Source organism: Pteropus vampyrus, unplaced genomic scaffold, assembly GCF_000151845.1.
Source record: "Pteropus vampyrus isolate Shadow unplaced genomic scaffold, Pvam_2.0 Scaffold58, whole genome shotgun sequence".
Lineage (NCBI taxonomy): Eukaryota > Metazoa > Chordata > Mammalia > Chiroptera > Pteropodidae > Pteropus > Pteropus vampyrus.
The window spans coordinates 2,254,671-2,272,559 of NW_011888839.1; the positions used below are offsets into that span (position 1 = coordinate 2,254,671).

Sequence of the window (17,889 nt, forward strand, 5' to 3'; positions counted from 1 at the left end):
CACAGACGTGCCCTTCTTGCATCCCTGCTGCATTGTGTAATTCTGTGCTGTGCCACTGACAACACGTTTTCAAGTTTCTTTAGCACAGTGGCAGTCCTTTGTTTTGTGTTGTACAGACAGAGCGGTTTCCTATTCTGACCTTTCATCTTTCTTCCCTCTCCAGCTAAAACATTCTTTTCATGAAGGGTGACTTGACACCTTTGAGAACCTGCCAACTCTGGTTCATGTGGTAATTTGGGCAGACATGTTGCCAGTGAGCCAATAGGGGTATTTTTGTCTGTCTCTTTACTATTTCTCCATCGCATTCAGAAAATACGAAGTTAATTGGGGTTAGACAGGAATTATCTAATCCCGCATTTTGTCTTTTACAGGTACAGGATTATCATGGGCATAAAATTTCTGACCCTTATGCTTGGCTTGAAGATCCAGACAGTGAGCAGACAAAGGTAATTGGGGCTTATAATTAACGATAGGACCGCCTTAGTGGCTAGCAGGAAACCGTAGATATTGGTAACCATGGCCTTGCCTTCCTGGTATCTTCCTGTGTTTTCTGCTGTGGGATGGTGAATATCCCTGTTAATACTACCACTTTTTGTCAAATGATTCATGGGAAAAAGATGAAAACATTTTCAGTCCCAGCAAAGATCAAGTAATTGTTTTCAATAATGTTTGTGGTTTTATAGTGACGCTGATGAACTAGCTATTTGAAATGAAAATATTAGAAAGAAAACTGATTTTTACCAAAAATAAATAAACACCTAAAGAAAAATAATGGGAAAGAAAAAATTGCCTAAATACATTTTTTCCCAAAGGAAAGAAAATTACATGTACTGAATAAATATTAGGTCTTGAAAACTAAATGCTGATTACCTATTGATTTTAATGCAGCAATAATGAAAAATGGAATTATAGTAAGCTAATTAGTATCTTCTTATATTTTATAGATGTAAGGGTGTGGAGGGGAGAATTTTCTGTTCTGTTTTCTGTTGAAAAACATAAAACTTTCCTTTTCTTTTGGAGAAACACATGGTATTTTGAGCTGGTCTCATGTCATTAATGAAGCCACCCCTAAGTGCACCCCTAAGGAACAGATATTTGTTCCTTCTTGGAGTGCCTAGGACTTGTCATTTGTGACTCATCGTTTATGTATACTATGTGTTGGTTAAGTTTGCTTAGCTGAGGGAATAGTGTTTTTCCAATCTACTTCAAGTTCCTTGACTTATTTATAACCATATTTACATATTACTTAGTATATAAGAATATATAAGCAGTTTCCAATATGCTCACCATTCCAGAATTTGAGCTTCTTTAGAATCCCACAGTACAGTCCGATTAAAAAAATAGTTAAATGCACTCTGGGTGGTTTTCCTGACCAGCCTCTAAAGCCTGTGTCTTAGCTCCTCCTGTGTCTGTGGTCCCTTACCACCATATAATATATACCAGTGTTCTCTGGAGAACTGAGCTTAAATTCCCAAGGCAATTCTGATTTACCAGGAAAGCATTCACTCCTGATACGTATCTGGCAATGGGATTGGGATTCTCCCCTTTCCCCCGCCTTTCCACTCCCTGGTCAGTGAGCTTACAAACTCCATCACCTTCATATCCTTGGGGAAGAGCTTGATGAGGAAAGGAGTGGGGTTAGCTGGGCATGGTAATCTGTGGAAGAGGAGAAAGTGGAGGCAGGAAGAAGTTGCTTTTGCTCAGGTAAATCCCACGTCATCTCTTTCTTCTTCCTTCATTCCCATGTGCTGTCTTTCTTGCTCTCTCTCGTGTTCTTTCTAGCATTTCTCTCCTCCTGGTATATATGGTGGCAAGGGATCCAAAGGTACAGGAGAGCTAAGACATACCTGCTTACTGCAGAAACTCTTACAGCTTCTCCCCTATCCTTTGTTCTTGAAGTAAGCACACCATCATTTTGAGATTTTCTAATGGTTTTTACTTCTATCTGTAATCTTCCTCTCCTCTCTTTCCTGGGTGAGAATGATAGGTGTTTGAGTTTTCATTTTTCTTTTACAAAGCATTGGGTAATAGAGGTGGGTAGGTAGAGATTCCCAAATGAGAAACAGGTAGTTAGCTTTAGAAGCCCATGAAGGCTCTAGCTCTGCAGGTAAAGCTAGGAGGAGCAGGGAGCAGGTGTGGGGCTGCCTCCTCACCTGGTCTCTGCCATGGACAACCTTGATCATCCAGCGTTGGACTGAACTGAGTTAGGGATTAAGCCTGGGAATGGAAATCATTGGCAGCTGTATAACCTGTGATGGTCAAAGCACCAGGGAAGGGAATGAACTTGTATGCACCTCTTGGAAAACTATCCCCAAGGACTGTCTCTGTGATGGTTACTTTGAGGTACTGGGTATGACCTGGATTTTTTTTTAGCCTTTGATAGTGATTGAGTGATTCAGCGATGTCATAATGACCCAGTTTTGGTTTATATGCTAATGAATACATACTTCGCTGTTCCTCAGTTGATAATGGCTGGTCCTGTGGTTGACAAGCCACTTATTAGTAGATGAGACTTTGCTAATTAGTGATTTTGCAGTTAACATTTGATAGAAGCTAATGAGTGTACATTTCATGGTATGCATTTATTAGATGCTTGCTGCTTTACTGGGAGCTTTGCATACTCTATCTCATTTAATTCTCAAACCCTAAAATAGATTTTTTTATTTTCGCCATCTTACAAATGAAGAAATTGAGTTACTAAGTGATTAAGGAACATGTCCGAGGTCACTCAGCTAGTAAGTGGAGAGTCAGGACTGGAACTCAGGTAGCCCAGGTATTTTCTAACTTCAGATTTAAGAAATAGCTTTAGGAATACAAGCTGAAGGAATATATTCATGCCTGTGCTTGCCATGGGCCTTTGTAAGTTCTCCCGCATGGACCCAGGGCTGACCCCACCATTCCCATGCTAGCCTGTTCAGGCAGCATACCACAGGTGTCCGAGGGCCTGTGCGGCTATGTCTTCCTCTTTATTCTCCTCCACACAAACCTTTCTCACTCTTCTCTAAAGAGGCTTGTTATTGTTGAAGGCTAGTATATCATCTGGGATCTGATGAGTTAAATTTTGATCTCAGACTGAAAAGATAGGGTATGTTTTTCTAACGAGCAGAAGAGCAGCCTGAACATTTTCTACTCAGTTATCCACATATACCCAGAGGTGATGTACACATATACATTGATGTAAAGAGGAGAATCTTCACATAGCCTCCAAAACAAAGAAAAAGCAGCTTGTTCCATTTTCGATAAAAACCATTCAGGAAGTGAGGAACATTGATAGCTCTTTTCCACTAAGATCTGAAATACTATTGGTAGTTCTTTGACTTAATCTAATATTTATATGAATTATCCAGTTCTGACAGTGCCTGGCATTTAAGGCTTTATCTTTTCTAAAAGAATATCAAGCAGATATTCTTAAAAGAATATCAACTTATAACTTAGAAAATTCCGAAAAACAACTGTGGGGAGAGTTGAATCTGGATGAATCCTTTCAAGCTGTCAAAGCCCCTATAGCCATATTTTATAGCAAATGTTCCAGATTGTAGAAGATCTTAGAGAGCTCATTTGATTCATAAGTAAATCCAACCTTGTATGAAAACCTAACAGAGATGCTTTGTAAAGGGGAAATTGTAGACCAACACTGCCCAGTAGACATTTAATGCAAACCACATATATAAATCAAATTTTTCTAGTAGCCACATTGTAAAAAGTAAAAAGAAACAGGTGGAATTATTATTATAATGTTTTCTTTAGTACAGTTGACCCTTGAAAAATGAAGGGATTAGGGGTGCTGACCCCAGCTCAGTCGAAAATCCACATAGAACTTTTGACCATGGGGCGTTGGTTCCAGATCCCTTTGGATACCAAAAGCCACAGATGCTCAAGTCCCTTATGTAAAATGGCTTAGGACGATACATGTAGTCAGCTCTCTGCATCCATGGATTCCCAGCCAGGAATCGAAATGCTTTTTGACATGCAGTTAGTTGAATCCACATATATGAAATCCAGGGATGTAGAGGGCTGACTGTACAGTTATTAAAAAAAATAAAATAAAATAAAACGTGTAAGTGGACCCGTGCAATTCAAACCCATGTTGTTCAAGGGTTAACTCTATACTCAAAATATTAACATCTCAAATTTAATTGATATAAAATATTATTAAGGTATTTTACATTCCTTTTTTCAAACTCAGTTTTTGAAATCCTGTGTATTTTACATTTATAGCACATATTAATTCACACCAGCCACATTTCAAATACTCAGTAGCCCCATGTGGCTGTTGGCTACTGTATTGGACAATGAAGATGGACCGACCTTTCTTGTGGATATAAATGTAAAGAATATAAATAAATGTTAGGTTAAATGCATAATTTATCACAGGAATTGAAGAATAGTTTAATATTAATATTAATAGATTAAAGCTATATAATTATCCTAATTAATATTAAAAATAAAGTAAAACTAAAAGTAGGAATAACAATGCTTTAACAAGATGACATTTCATTCAGAACAATACTTTAAGCACTAGGCTAGAATGTCTCTGTCACTACTATTTATATGTTTGCAAAGCTTTGACCAGTGCAATAAAAAAATGAACCAAAATTTGGAGAGGAAAAATAAAATTATTGTTAGTAATAGGTTATGTGATTGTGTATGTAGAAAATCTAAGGGAAACAACTAAAAACTTATTAGAATTAATGAGTTCAATAAGGTGAATATAAAGTAAATATGACATCAGTAGCACTCACATTTACCATTAATAATTAAAAATAAACCTGTCTGACAGTAACAACAAAAGCAAATACTTGAAAGAGAAGAGATTTCAAGCCTACTGGGAGAGTAGTAATGTCACTTCAAAAATACAGAGAGATCTAGGAAAGGGCCAATTTGGGTCATTATTTATAGTAGTGAAGAATTGGAAATAATCTTTTTCCAGTAGTATAGTATTTAAGCAGAATATGGTGAATCTGCTTGATGAAATAGTACATGCACCTATTAAAATGTTAGGCTATACTGAGTGCTTACTAACATGAAAGAATGTTTATGGTAGGGTATTAAGTGAGAGGAGGGTGAAAGATCGCAGTACTCCAAATGATTACAGCTTTAAAAACTACCTTTGTAAACACGATCCTAGGAGAATGTATATGGACTAAAGAACGAAAATAAGATAAGGGGAAAGTTCCGGGTCAGAGTGCTTTAGATATCTGCTAAGTATCATATTCTCTTGAAATGTCTGAACTATAGTGAAATCTTGCTGGTGTAAAGTGGGAAAGTCTTTAGAATGAGGCTCCAGAGAGGGAGGTATGCAGTCATTAAAAATGATTTGAAGATTAGATAGGCAGGACCTAACAGGCAGTTAGCCCATACTTCCCATTCAACAGGCATTTCCACCTTGTCCTTTGCAAATCATAGGAGGAAGTTTATAGCGTCTTGCTGTAATACCCCAATATTTTAATAATGAGGTAATTTGAGTCTCCAGTCCACTAATAACAAGACTCTACTCCCCCATCCCCAATCCATAATATTAACATGCATGTGGTTGACTTCCTAATCTTTTAACTTCCTAAATTTCCCCTTAGTCTCCTGTGGGAGACAAACCAACCCCAAATCCCACAGTCTGCCTTAGCCCTTTGCAACCTCTTTCTTCCCTTCCGTTGGTCTCCAGACCCCTTCAAGTATGCCTGGATCAGATCTTATTCTGGGCCATCTCCCTCCCTTCCCTTGCCTATCCACAAGCCACTCTGCGTGTCCCTCAGTGTATCTGGCTCGCTGCCCTCTTCCTTTGTCATCGCTCCCAGTAACATGTTCCATCAGTATAAACCATTCTCTCGGTGATCAGCAGTGGCTTAATGGCCAAGTTCAGAGGCTTTGAAATTGTCCTATGTTCTTCACTATGCAGCTGGACCACAGTTCCCAGGGAATCATAGAGATGTTTATGTATACTGGCAAGGAGAGCACTCTGCTGACTCTCAGGCCCTCAGAGTTTGCTTACGTTGCCTTCATCGCTGAGGCAGCAGTCTCACTGTCTGGTCACTGTGAAAGTACTAAATGAATATTTTTCTGGCCTTTCTGCCATCATGAAGTACTCAGTCCACACTGCACTCTTTGCTGTCCTTCCTGATGGTGGGAAATTCTCTTTACATCACTGGGCTTGGTTTTGCAGCCTCAAGGTCCAAATAGAAGCAACGTGCTTGTAACCTCTTGAGGAGTCTCCCCATCATACTTGTCCTATTTTGGCTTCAACTTCATAGTTGAATATTCCAGAACTTGTTGCTGAATTACTGAAGGGGAGGTACACAGAGAAAAGAAGAATTTATATCTTTCATGGGATAGCTGCTTAATTGTACCTAATTCTCAAGTCTGGCTTTCACAGAAACTCTATCCTGGAGCTTTGGTACATGAGGTAACCAAAAATGTAGAATATCGGCTGCAAATGTAGAGTGACTAATTTCTTTTTTTTATCCCTGAGAACTGTCCTGGACAAAATGAGAATAACAGCAACTCTCATTTCTTTTGTGGATGATGAGAGAACTGTAATAGGAATCAGCAAAAAACAAAATACTTGTTTTTGTTTATGTTCATTTCTTCTAAAAAAAATTAAATTACTATTTGTTTCAGAGAGTATCAGAGGGATCTACAACATAGGTCTTTTCTAGGACATTATTTGTTCTCCCTTCCCATAAACCATTTGGCTGAATAGTTAGGGGTAGTCCATTAGACCTACTGATAAGAGGCTAGGAAAGTAGAACAGAGATCATTCTGTCTTATAGAGTCAGAAACCTGGAAATATTACCTTTCTCTTTCCCCATCTCCACGCTGTTTCCTTCCTTGGCAGGAAGGATTTAATTCTTGAAGGACTTCCAATCATCTCCAGGATATTTACAGTTTCTGTGTAGGTATTTTAATGTTACAGAGGTCAGTACCTGCTTTCAGGTATCCTTCCTGTCTGTCCTGAAATCTGGTCTTTTGTTTCTTGGCTTGCTTTTGTTTTTATTCTTTAAGGTTAACCCTAAAAGTGTGTAGCATGAGGAGTTTCTGCTCTGTTCTGATCCCAGTGTGGCCGAGATCTCCCTGCACCGTGTGCTTTCCTTAGCATGGAACGGAGCCGGCGTGTGCAAGAGCGAGCAGGGAGCCAGGCGAGCAGGGGTTCGTTTGCCCAGTTGCATTTTCCCATCAGGCCATCATGCTGTCAGGCTGCAGAGCCAACAAGAGAAACCTTGCTCCCAGGATTTCCAGTACCATGAAGGTCTAATTCAGTGTCTCTAAGCAGAAAGACAGCAGATAAAGCTTACTGTGGGGCTGAAGAATATATTAATTAAAAGTCTAAAAGACTGGGTTTGGTTTATGGTATTCTTTGAAGGCTTTAGGACAAATTGTGATATCCTCTCTGTAGATAGTTCCTTCATCCAGTGAGCTTTCAGGTATTTGTGATGTTAACTTCTGTTGAGAGGCAGTGTGGAGGAATAGAGTATTTGCCAGACAGGACTGGAAGTCAAAACACATAAATCGTAGCCCTTGGTCTTCTATTTCCTTGTTCTGTGAGCATAGCAAGCTACCTTACCCAGATTTATTTTCTTCATTTAGAAAATGAATATAATCATACTCAGTTTATCTAGCTCCAAGGGTTTAATGACACCAACTGAGAAAGTGCATATAAAAATTCATTTTCCACATACAGCAAAGGTCTGTATAAACATAGTGCAGCTTGGAGACTACTGCTTAAATGCGTTGGGATATATAGACCTTCAGACTCTAGTCCTTTAATTGCTTCATCAGAATGTTGAACTTTAAATACTCTTTAAATTTTCATCTGTGAAGCTAAACAAGATTTTCCTTTTTAAATTCTAGGTTTTTTAGAAAAAAACTTACATCCTGAGCATTGATTTTTTTTTTTTTTTTTTTTTAATGGAACTATGACTTCTGAGTGTCCTTTCATTGCTCTCAAGCATGATTAAACTAGGCCAAAGAGTACCTTAAAGCTGTTTGGTAGCATTACTGTTAATTGATGCCTTCTGAACCCCACTGGCAAAGCTGGCCTATGAAATACCCTGCCACCTGTTCATTAATGTTTCATGTAAGGACCAGGATTGAGAATTACTATGTCATCTCTCCTTTAGTAGAAAGTGGAAATGCTTTAAGTAAATATATTACCACATTATCTCAATCGCCAAAGCTCGGATCTTAAATGTATTACCATCTCCTATGGAAGTGTTTAGCCATATTATAGTTTGTAAACAGACTTCTCATAAATCCACAGTTGAAATATGTATTTAGGAAAAAACTTCTTTTTGATTTGTAGATGGGATAATCATCAAAAGTCTGAGGTAGTTACTGGTACTGGGCCATCTTTTTCTAAGCACTGCTTTCTCTCTTCTTTTTCTCTCTCCTTTTCTTGCCTTCCGCAACAAGATTTTTGATGCAAGCAGTAGAAACTGATTCTGGCCAAGTTAGGTACATAGGGCATTGATGGCAAGCACATGAGGCCAGCTCCTGGGATGGACCAAAGGGTCTAGGCTTGTGGCAGGCAAGAACCAGATGGTTCTAGGGCTCCATGGCAGGAATTGCCACTTTTTACCCAGCAGTGCTAAGGGTAACAGTGATCTCTAGTCATTTAGCCCTCTGTCATGTGTTCCAGTGACTGCGTCCCAGGAAAGGGAGTTCTTTTGGCCAAACTCCAGACAAGTGCTCACCCCTTGGCTGTATAGTAAGAAAAGATTTGGTGGAAGCCCTAGGGACTCTCTTTGGTTTCCGTAGCAGTAGGACAACTGCTGCCATTAAGGGAGGACACTGGGGAAGGAGAATGGATGCTGGCTACACCCAATACCACAGGTCCACTGGTTTCATCTCTTTCTCCCTTTCCCATATATTCTCATTTCCACCCTTTCTTTCCCTGTCCTAAGTTTACTCGTGTGCCCACTGAGACAAGAATTAGGTTAAATGGGCAAGGGAGAGGGGTTGGAGAAGGAAAGGATACACTGTTTTGGAATGCCGACATGGGATTACATTCTAACCTAGAAGGACCAGAGATTGGAGATGGGCGAGCTTTTAACTTTTGAGCTGCTAGAAGTCAGTGCCAAAAGGAGGCTGAGCCACATCTTAACTCGAAGCTGGGTATCTAGCCACGTTTATTCATCAGAGAAAGGTCCATTTTAGAAAAGCAGACCCTACAGCATTGATGAAATGCTTAACGTGTTTATATACATTTAACACCGAAGATTTCCCTGTAAGCAGTTACTCAGCTTTGTTTTCAGTCATTTGCAGTTTCTCTGCAAATGCGTATGTACAATAGGTGTCTTTGGAAAAACAGTTGTTAAAGAACTAAGATAACTGACTTCTCCCAGGCTCTTTCTTTTCTGTTTTTCCCCCATATTTCGATATCTAAAATCCATTTACTACCCCATTCTGCTGTGTCCAGGGGAGGAAGCAGTCAATCATAAAAATCACCTGGGCACTTGTTAAAAAATTCCCAAGCTCTACTTCTGGAGCATCTGATTTCAGTAGAAATCTCGGTTTCCCTAGCCACCTCATCAGGTAATTCTTAAGATCCAGAAATTTTGGGAATATTGCTCTAAAGTGTGCTTTATGATCAAAGAAAGATAATAACACCTGTGATTATTATGGGGCCTACTTTCAAGGAGCCGAAGTGTAGTAGATGTCTCACTGTTGTTTACAGCATCTTTGTAAATTAGAGGGACAGTGTTTGTGGTTCTGATTTTTCAAGGCATGTGTCATAATAAAGTATTCTGGGACTCATATATAATATTGTATGCTACTCTGACCATTTGAATCAGCTCTCTATTTAATCATACACTGATTCTTTGGAGTTCCAGTTCTGCCTCTATAAAATCTCATACTTTTCTCCTTGTTTTTATCCCCACTGACATTGCCCTCATTCAGGCATGCATTGCCACTAAGCTAGGCATTTAGTAGCTTCTTAAATTGTCTCCCTTCTTCCAGAATTTTTTTCCTACCCATTTCCCCTAACAACTAGTAGGAACCCTAAGAGATCTTGAAACTTGTTTGTTCATGGGAAGGCAGTAGTGTATAGTCATTAACTGAGTAGCTTTAGAGGTAGAATGATAGGTTTGAACCTTATTCTGCTATCTTACGAGATGTGTGACATTGGTCATGTTTTTTAACCACTCTAGGCCTCAATTTTCCGATTTATAATTTGGAGAGAATGATTGTGTGTGGTTGTGGTGAAAACTAAGTGATAGTGTTTTTGAACCATGCAGCACAATGGCAGACACAAGTAAGAGCTTACTAAATGCTTGCCATGGCATTTATTATTGAACAGTTCAAATACCGTGGAGATTTTCTGCTTAATAATTAAAAGACCTCATCTGTAGAGCTATCTGGGAAACATTTTTTTAATGCAATTTTGGGCTCTTTTCTTTCACTTTCATGGTTATTGCTCTGTTCAGATCTTTCTTTTTGGATCAATTTTAGTCATTTGTATTTCCTAGAAAATGGTCTCAACCATTGGGATTTTAAAATTTACTAGCATGGAGTTATTTGTAGTATTTCTTTTTCTTTTTTTTCTTTTTAAAATTTTTAAAAATTTTTTAAAATTTATTATTTTTTTTAATTCTTCAATATCACCACTTATTTCACCCCTTTTACCCCATCTGTCTCCCTCCTCTTCCCCACCCCGCCCCTCTAGTAATCACTAGTCTATTGTCCATGTCCACGATTCTTTGTTTGTTTGTCCTGTTCCTTTGTTGCTTTTAGGTTTATATCCCACATATAAGTGATACCGTGGTTTTCAACTTTTTCTGTTTGGCTTATTTCGCTTAGCATGATTATCTTGAGGTCCATCCATGTTGTCGCAAATGGCAGTATTTCATCTCTTCTTATGGCTGAGTAATATTCCATTGTATATATGTACCACAGCTTCTTTAGCCAGTCATCTATCATAGGACACTTTGGTTGCTTCCATGCCCTGGCCACTGTGAATAATGCTGCTGTGAACATCGGTGTTCAAATATCTTTTTGGATATGGGTTTTCAAGTCTTTGGGGTAAATACCCAGTAGAGGGATTGCTGGATCATATGGTAGATCCATTCTTAGTTTTTTGAGGAACCTCCATACTGCTTTCCATAGTGGCTGTACCAATTTGCAGTCCCACCAGCAGTGTATGAGGGTTCCTTTTTCTCTGCATCCTCTCCAACATTATTTATTGTTATTACTTGTCCCATTAACTCAAAATTAACTCAAAATGTAGTATTTCTTAAGGATAAGAAACTTTACTCTCCCTGGCTGTGGTCATATTTCTTTATTGTTTCTATTTTTGAGTATCTGCAGTTTCTCTCCTCTTTTTTCATTTAGTTTAGCCAGAGCTTTGGTTGAATGTGTTTTTCTTTTTTTTAGAAAAAGCCTCAGTTCTAGGACTTAGAAGTTATAGTCTTAATTTTTGATTCCATTAATTTCTTTATATTTTCTTTTTAAAACTTTTAGGTTTGAATGTTTAGTTTAATTTCACTGTTTCTCATGTACTGATAAAACACCTTCAGCGTGAATACCTTTTTCAGGTTATCAGAGCCAGCCCTTAGGCAAGCTTCTGGTCGATTCTTCCTCTCCCAGGCCTCTCAGGTTCAACCAGCCTTGCCTTGCTCAGACCACTGCAGGACTCCTAGAAGAGCTGCGTTAGTCAGGACTCTTGATGAGCAGTGTCTGAAACCCAGCTCACACAAGCTCATAAAAAAGAGCTAAGTGGCTTGCTTAATTGATGACCGGAGTATATGCGCCTTTAGGCATAGCCTGATCCAGGAGTGCACATATATCTGGAAACCTGTCTCTCTTTGTCTCTTAGGTCATCTGCTTTTCTTTGGTGATTTTATTTTTCAGCAGCCTCTCCTGTGTGGTAGGGGAAGACAGGCCTCACTTTCTTCAGATTTCACACAGTCCTCATAACACCAGATCTCATAAGATGATATAACTTCTATCGTCCATTGTTCATCTCTGTCTCTGAAAAAGGATTTTCATTGTTTTGCCTAGGTTTGCGACTACTTTATTATTGACTGTTGCCTATCGATAAGAACTTTGGAAAAACTCTGCTTATGAAAATGAACAGGATTTACTTACATAAAAAATGTAGAAAGGAGTTAGCATAGCTGGAATACAGACAGAGGTCTGAGTAACATTATCTGTGACAGATGGTGGTACAAGTTACCGGTACCCAGAAATGATAAAATCTGATCAACAGAGAGGGTAAACCCCAAACTTCCTATAGGCATAACTGCCACTTTCCAGACCCAGCCTTTTTAGCTGGATACAGGGCGCCTCACCTGGGCCAGATGCACCTTATCAATCATGGTGTGATCACTGTCCTTCAGTACATGGCACATTCAGGCACCAACACTGTCTCCCAAGCCTGTTCCAGGTACGCTCCTGAATCCAGTGCTGTGGGCCTAGATCAGGTCAGATATCCCATGTGTTGGGAGTGATGATAACAAGCCTTTAGATTGCCCACAAACCTCATCCTGCTTGGATGTCCTGACTGACCCTGGATCAATCCCAAATCTAGGGGAGGGGTTCTCTGATGGCCAGCAGAGGTCATATCCCTCACTCTATCAGTGAGACTTCACAAAGGCACCAAAAGAAAAACAGATGTCCATTCCAAATGTTTTTACCACATCCTGTGAATTTTAATTCTTAGTGTTCTTTTCTTATTTTCTAGATATTTTTGTTGTAACTTGGATTCCCTCATTGATACAAGAATTATTCAAGAGAGGGTGTGTATGTTTAATTGCTTCATGATTGAGTTTTAAGTTAGGTTTAAATTTGAGGTGCAGGTCACCTGTATGCTTGCCAGATTTCTGGCCAATAGTGTGTGTACACTGAAGAACTGAGCCAGCTGGGGTTAAAGTTTCAGCTTTGACTACACTCCCTTGGAATAATTCGATTTGCGAACAAGGCTTGAGTGTCAGGTCAAAATGAGGGTTTCCGCTTCTTTCTCCTAATTTCCAGTAACTAGCCCCAGTGAGGGAACTGATTTGCCCACATGGAGAAGATAGAAAGAGACCTGGCAGAGCTGCTGGAAGGCTTCACCTGGTCTGTTAATCATGTGCAGCTAGAAGCTCACTAAGAGCAGATGGTCTCTGAGAGAAGAAATGAAGCCACTCTGGGTTTTAAAGTTAAAAGACTAGCCCACTGGATTTGGGGCTCTCACCGATTGAATTCGAAATTTCTCCTCCTAGAGAATGAGATGGGAGTTTGTGGGGCCAGGAAGAGAAAGACACCTCACTTAGTTGAGATCAGTGGCATTGTGGGCACAGTGCTGCTTGGGTTTTAACGTTTCCTTTGTTGTCTGATGTACTGCTGATTTTTGTAAATGTTCAGTGAGTGCTGCAAAATACAGGGCACTCTTTTTTTTGTAGTATAGAGTCCTCATATTAGCCTTGTACATTATTCTGTTCCTTTATATTCTCAATTTCTGGACGTGTTTCTTGAAGCAGCTGCACCTGCTTTTCTGTTTGGCATGGCCTCCCTCCAGTTTCCCATGTGATCGTCCGGCCCTCCTGGCCTTGGGTCCTGCAGCCTCAGGGGTGAGCTTTGCCACCTCTTGGCTTTTTATCCCTGCCCTTGGAGAGTCATTCTGAGATTCTGCTAAACTCCCAGCGGTAAGGAGATCCAGGTGTGCTCCCACTTTGGCCACTAGGATGCATTCAGCCCTTCCTCTGTGACTGGGATATACTGGTTCTCTGCCAGGCCATGCTGTGGCACCAACCACAGTCATTCTCCAGAAGCCCCTGATAATTGCTTTAACAAGGTCACCCTACACACACACACACACACACACACACATTTTTGTAATTTGCAGCAGAAACTCGTCAAACTTTGTGGGATATAGATAGCACCATCCCTAGTTTTCATTGGTATTTGGAAAGAATGGAGGTTGATCCCCATGCCCAAGTCAGTTTCTACCTGGAACGCCTTCCTGGTCATCTTCACTGCCTATATGCCCCGCTCCCTCCCTCTCCACACCCCCATCCTGGAAATAGTCTCCCTCTCATTTGTTCTCCTGTAGCACTTATGTTTATCCCTAATTCGTCTTTCAAATCCCATGTTATATAATCATGCCTTTTTTTTGGTGTATGTATATATATTTAATTATATGCATCATTTTTATTCATATATGTAAGAGTTGTACTTGTGAAAGGACTTGAGGTACTTTGTGGTTTAAAATACTGCACATGTCAGGACAACTTGAAAAAATTCTTCCTGAAGACAGTAGGGGTAAAGAATCTTCAGCTCTGAAACTGAGCAACCCTCTGCCAGGTAGCTTCGCTTTTTTCTTTTTTCTTTAATGGTAAGAATTAAATTAACATGAGACCTGCCCTCCTAAAGTTTTATGTGTACTATGCAGTGTTAACTATAGGCACAGTGTTGGAGAGCAGGTCTCCAGAATTTAATCATCTTGCTCAACTGAAACTTTGCTTTGCCCTGAAGCTTCCTAATGGTCAAGGCAAAATGAAAATGAGATATAGGTTTCTTTGTTTTGAGCAGCTATTAGGAAAATGTATTTACATTCATCCATAGCTATGAAATCTAAACTGTTGATCCTCTTTAGAGGCTCAGCTGCAGGTATTAATGAGCTTTCAGGTTTCAGTTCTTTTAATAGTGACTTTGAGTGGTGACACTCTTAAGGAACAAAGAGGATTTTAATTCTCCTCACCCTGCTTCTTTATCATTATGTAATTTCTCCAATTTTTTTTCTTTATCTTTATACCTTCCCCCCATTTCCCCCAAATTTATTCTAATTTTTAGACCAAGAAACCAGACTACTAAATCCATAAATGACCAAGAAGGAATTTTCCTGGTTAAAATGTTAGAAATTATTGGCATTTCATGGAACCATAAATTTCACTTAGCCCCTTGACAGAAAATTTTCTATCACCTCATGAAAAGGATTTGCTCAAGTTATAAAGATCTATATTATGAAAGAACTTGAGACTTTAAGGAATTTGAACACTATTTGGCTTTGTGTCTAGATATTTGACTTGGGAGGTACAGTCTTTAAATACTGCCCTATTTAAAGTAATTGACTAACTTTGTGGGTGGGAGTTAACAAAATTGGATGTAATAATCTTGGAATAATTTAGTAGCATTGTTTTGCCTGGCATAACAGTTTTATGAATTTTAAGAGAGAAAAGCAATGTGTCTGCTTTAGCTTGAGATGGATTCTATTGCAACAGTTGTAATTATACCATGAGACATCTAAAAGAAGCAAAGCAAAATAGAGAAATAATCAGAGAACAGAGTTCTACCTTTCCATTATATATATGTGTATACTACATTTCCTTTATCCACTCATCCATCAGTGGACACACATAGGTCATTCCCACATCTTGGCTGTTGTAAATAATGCTTCTGTGTGGGGGTGCAGGTAGCCCTTTGATCTAGTGTTTTTTGTTTTCTTTGGATAGAGCCCCAGAAGTGGAATTGTTGCATTTCACTGATTCATATTAATGGATGACATTTCTCATGGAAAATTTTATATCTGACTTGATTTATCCATTTAAATATTCTGTACAGGCTTTTGTGGAGGCCCAGAACAAGATTACTGTGCCATTTCTTGAGCAGTGTCCTATCAGAGGTTTATACAAAGAGAGAATGACTGAACTGTATGACTATCCCAAGTATAGTTGCCACTTCAAGAAAGGAAAACGGTATGTGAGGTTGCTTTCATTTACTTCTACTTTTCTAATTGGACACTGTCTTAAATTTTAAAACAAATTCTAAATAACTTATCGGTTACCTGAAACATAAAATAATATTGAAAGTCGATTCTAATTGGAAAATAAAAATTAAAAAAGAACATCAGTTCATCAGGTTAATTCATTATAAAATCGATTCATTTCTACACTTGAGTATGAGAATAGTATCTTTTGGTCTGTTGCCCAAATACTTGAAATAAGGATTAAGAAACATAGTAGATGTCAACTATAATTAAAAATAAGTTTTAAAAAAACATAATCACCAAAAAAAAGAAAAATAAGAAAGAAATTTAGTACAGAGATGTCCTAGGAAGAAATCTAGACTATAGGAAATTATTGTTTTCTTATGGCTAATAATTGGTGAGATGGGATGATTCATAGACAGCAATAGAGATTTGTTTGCCCCTAAAATGATCTTTGGCTTTTACTACTTGAAAAGATTTTATTGCTTCAATCCAAAAATGGAAATTGGCCAAGAGGTGGCAACTCTTCTCCTCTCTTGTTCCTCTCCCTTTCATCCTCACTTAAACATATTCTGTTGTTTGTTTTTTAAGCCTTTTTGGAAATACCATCACAAATTTACTTTAGAATTTCTTAGACACCCACTCACACACACACATGCAAACACAAGGATCAGCAAAGTACGATCTGCATGCCAAGCCATGCCCACCACCGTTTTTGAAAATAAGGTTTAAACGGCACTCAGCCATGTCCATTCATGTATGTATTATCCATGGCTATCTTGTACAACTGCAAAGTTGAGTAGTAGCGACAGAGACTATATAGCCCACAAAGCCTAAAATAATTGCACCCTTGCCCATGGAAAAGGTTTGCAGACCCCTACGTAGTAGCCTGGCTAGGGAAGGGAACCAACATTTTATTTGAGAAAATCTGCTTTCTTCTTTATTGAAAATAAAAAATGTCTGCTTTATTCATATATCGGTATTAATTTTGGCAAATAAAACAGTATTTGTCTCTGTTTAGCTAATATTTAGAATTACAATAAATTATTTTAATACTTCAGGCAATTCAGATAACAAACTCGAGATACAGGGAAGTGGTAAGACCTTCCACCCCAGTCCCCATGTCTCTGGCATGGCCCGTTTGCAGTTGTGCCTTTGTATAGTGTTTCTCTTTTGCTTTTATGTGTTTGGTTTTACTCTACAAATAGAAAACTCCACAGCTGAATAAAGACTGTCTCTGTCCCCCAGGTATTTCTATTTTTACAATACAGGTTTGCAGAACCAACGAGTATTATATGTACAGGATTCCTTAGAGGGTGAAGCCAGAGTATTCCTAGACCCCAACATACTCTCCGATGACGGCACGGTGGCGCTTCGAGGTGAGTGCCCCACAGCCAGGCCCACAAGAGGCCCAGGGCCCTCACTCACAGCCCTGACGTTGATGCAGTCACCTTATCTCTGAAATATCAGACAGAACAGGGACCATATTGCAGAACAGATGCACATGCAATATCAGGAAGGAGATTTTTGCATAGTAGTCACATGTTCTTCCGATGGCATGAAGCAGAGTTGGAGAATACTTCACACTGGACCCAAATTAGTTAAGAGCCCTTCTGGGATCCTGAAGTATCATCACCATTTCCTATAGCATCCCTGAGAACTATCTGTGATTGGAAAAAAAAAATAATCCTCTTCTATAAGAAATTTAAGCTATACAAAGAATGTTCCAACTGTAAATATAAAATAGGAAGGAATATTTATGAGATCTCTTTCTTTGGTGGGGGAAGTGATTAAGAGTTTTAAATTTTAGTTAATTGTCAGCATGTTAGAATTAAAAGTAAAAGAATATCGTCTTGTAAAAATTGGACGATTTGGTACTCTGCTCCCTCAAGATGCAGGTTTAAAAACTGAGTAAATAAGCCTTGCCTGCAGTTGCTTTATGTCTCCTGATAACTCTGCCACCAAAATAATCTCTCCATAAAGATTACCCCAGTTTTGTGCCATAGTAAGGAAGTCCTCTGTTCTCTGGTTTAATAATTGTGCACTCTGAGAATCATCTCTTGTTAGCATCTAAATGTTTTTAGTGAAGTTGGCTCATCTTCTGTAGCACCTTTTATTTTATTAAAAGAGCACAGGTATAGGTTCAGCCTTACAGAATTGAGTAGTTGGAACACTAAAGTCCTGTAATCAGTTAGGTGGGGATCAAACAGAGC

At 38.9% G+C, this 17,889-nt stretch overlaps 1 protein-coding gene across 1 annotated transcript in view; it reads left to right on the top strand.

The window, feature by feature from the left end:
• Positions 1-257: 257 nt before the first annotated feature.
• The window catches only part of PREP (prolyl endopeptidase), a gene marked incomplete at its 5' end in the record, with an annotated part of 101,479 nt that continues 83,847 nt past the window's right edge, over positions 258-17,889 (top strand). Inside the window, 3 exons of the mRNA XM_023530932.1 lie at positions 258-446; positions 15,532-15,665; positions 16,925-17,055. Of these exons, the coding sequence (XP_023386700.1) occupies positions 258-446; positions 15,532-15,665; positions 16,925-17,055 (454 nt within the window). The remainder of the gene's footprint in view (positions 447-15,531; positions 15,666-16,924; positions 17,056-17,889) is intronic.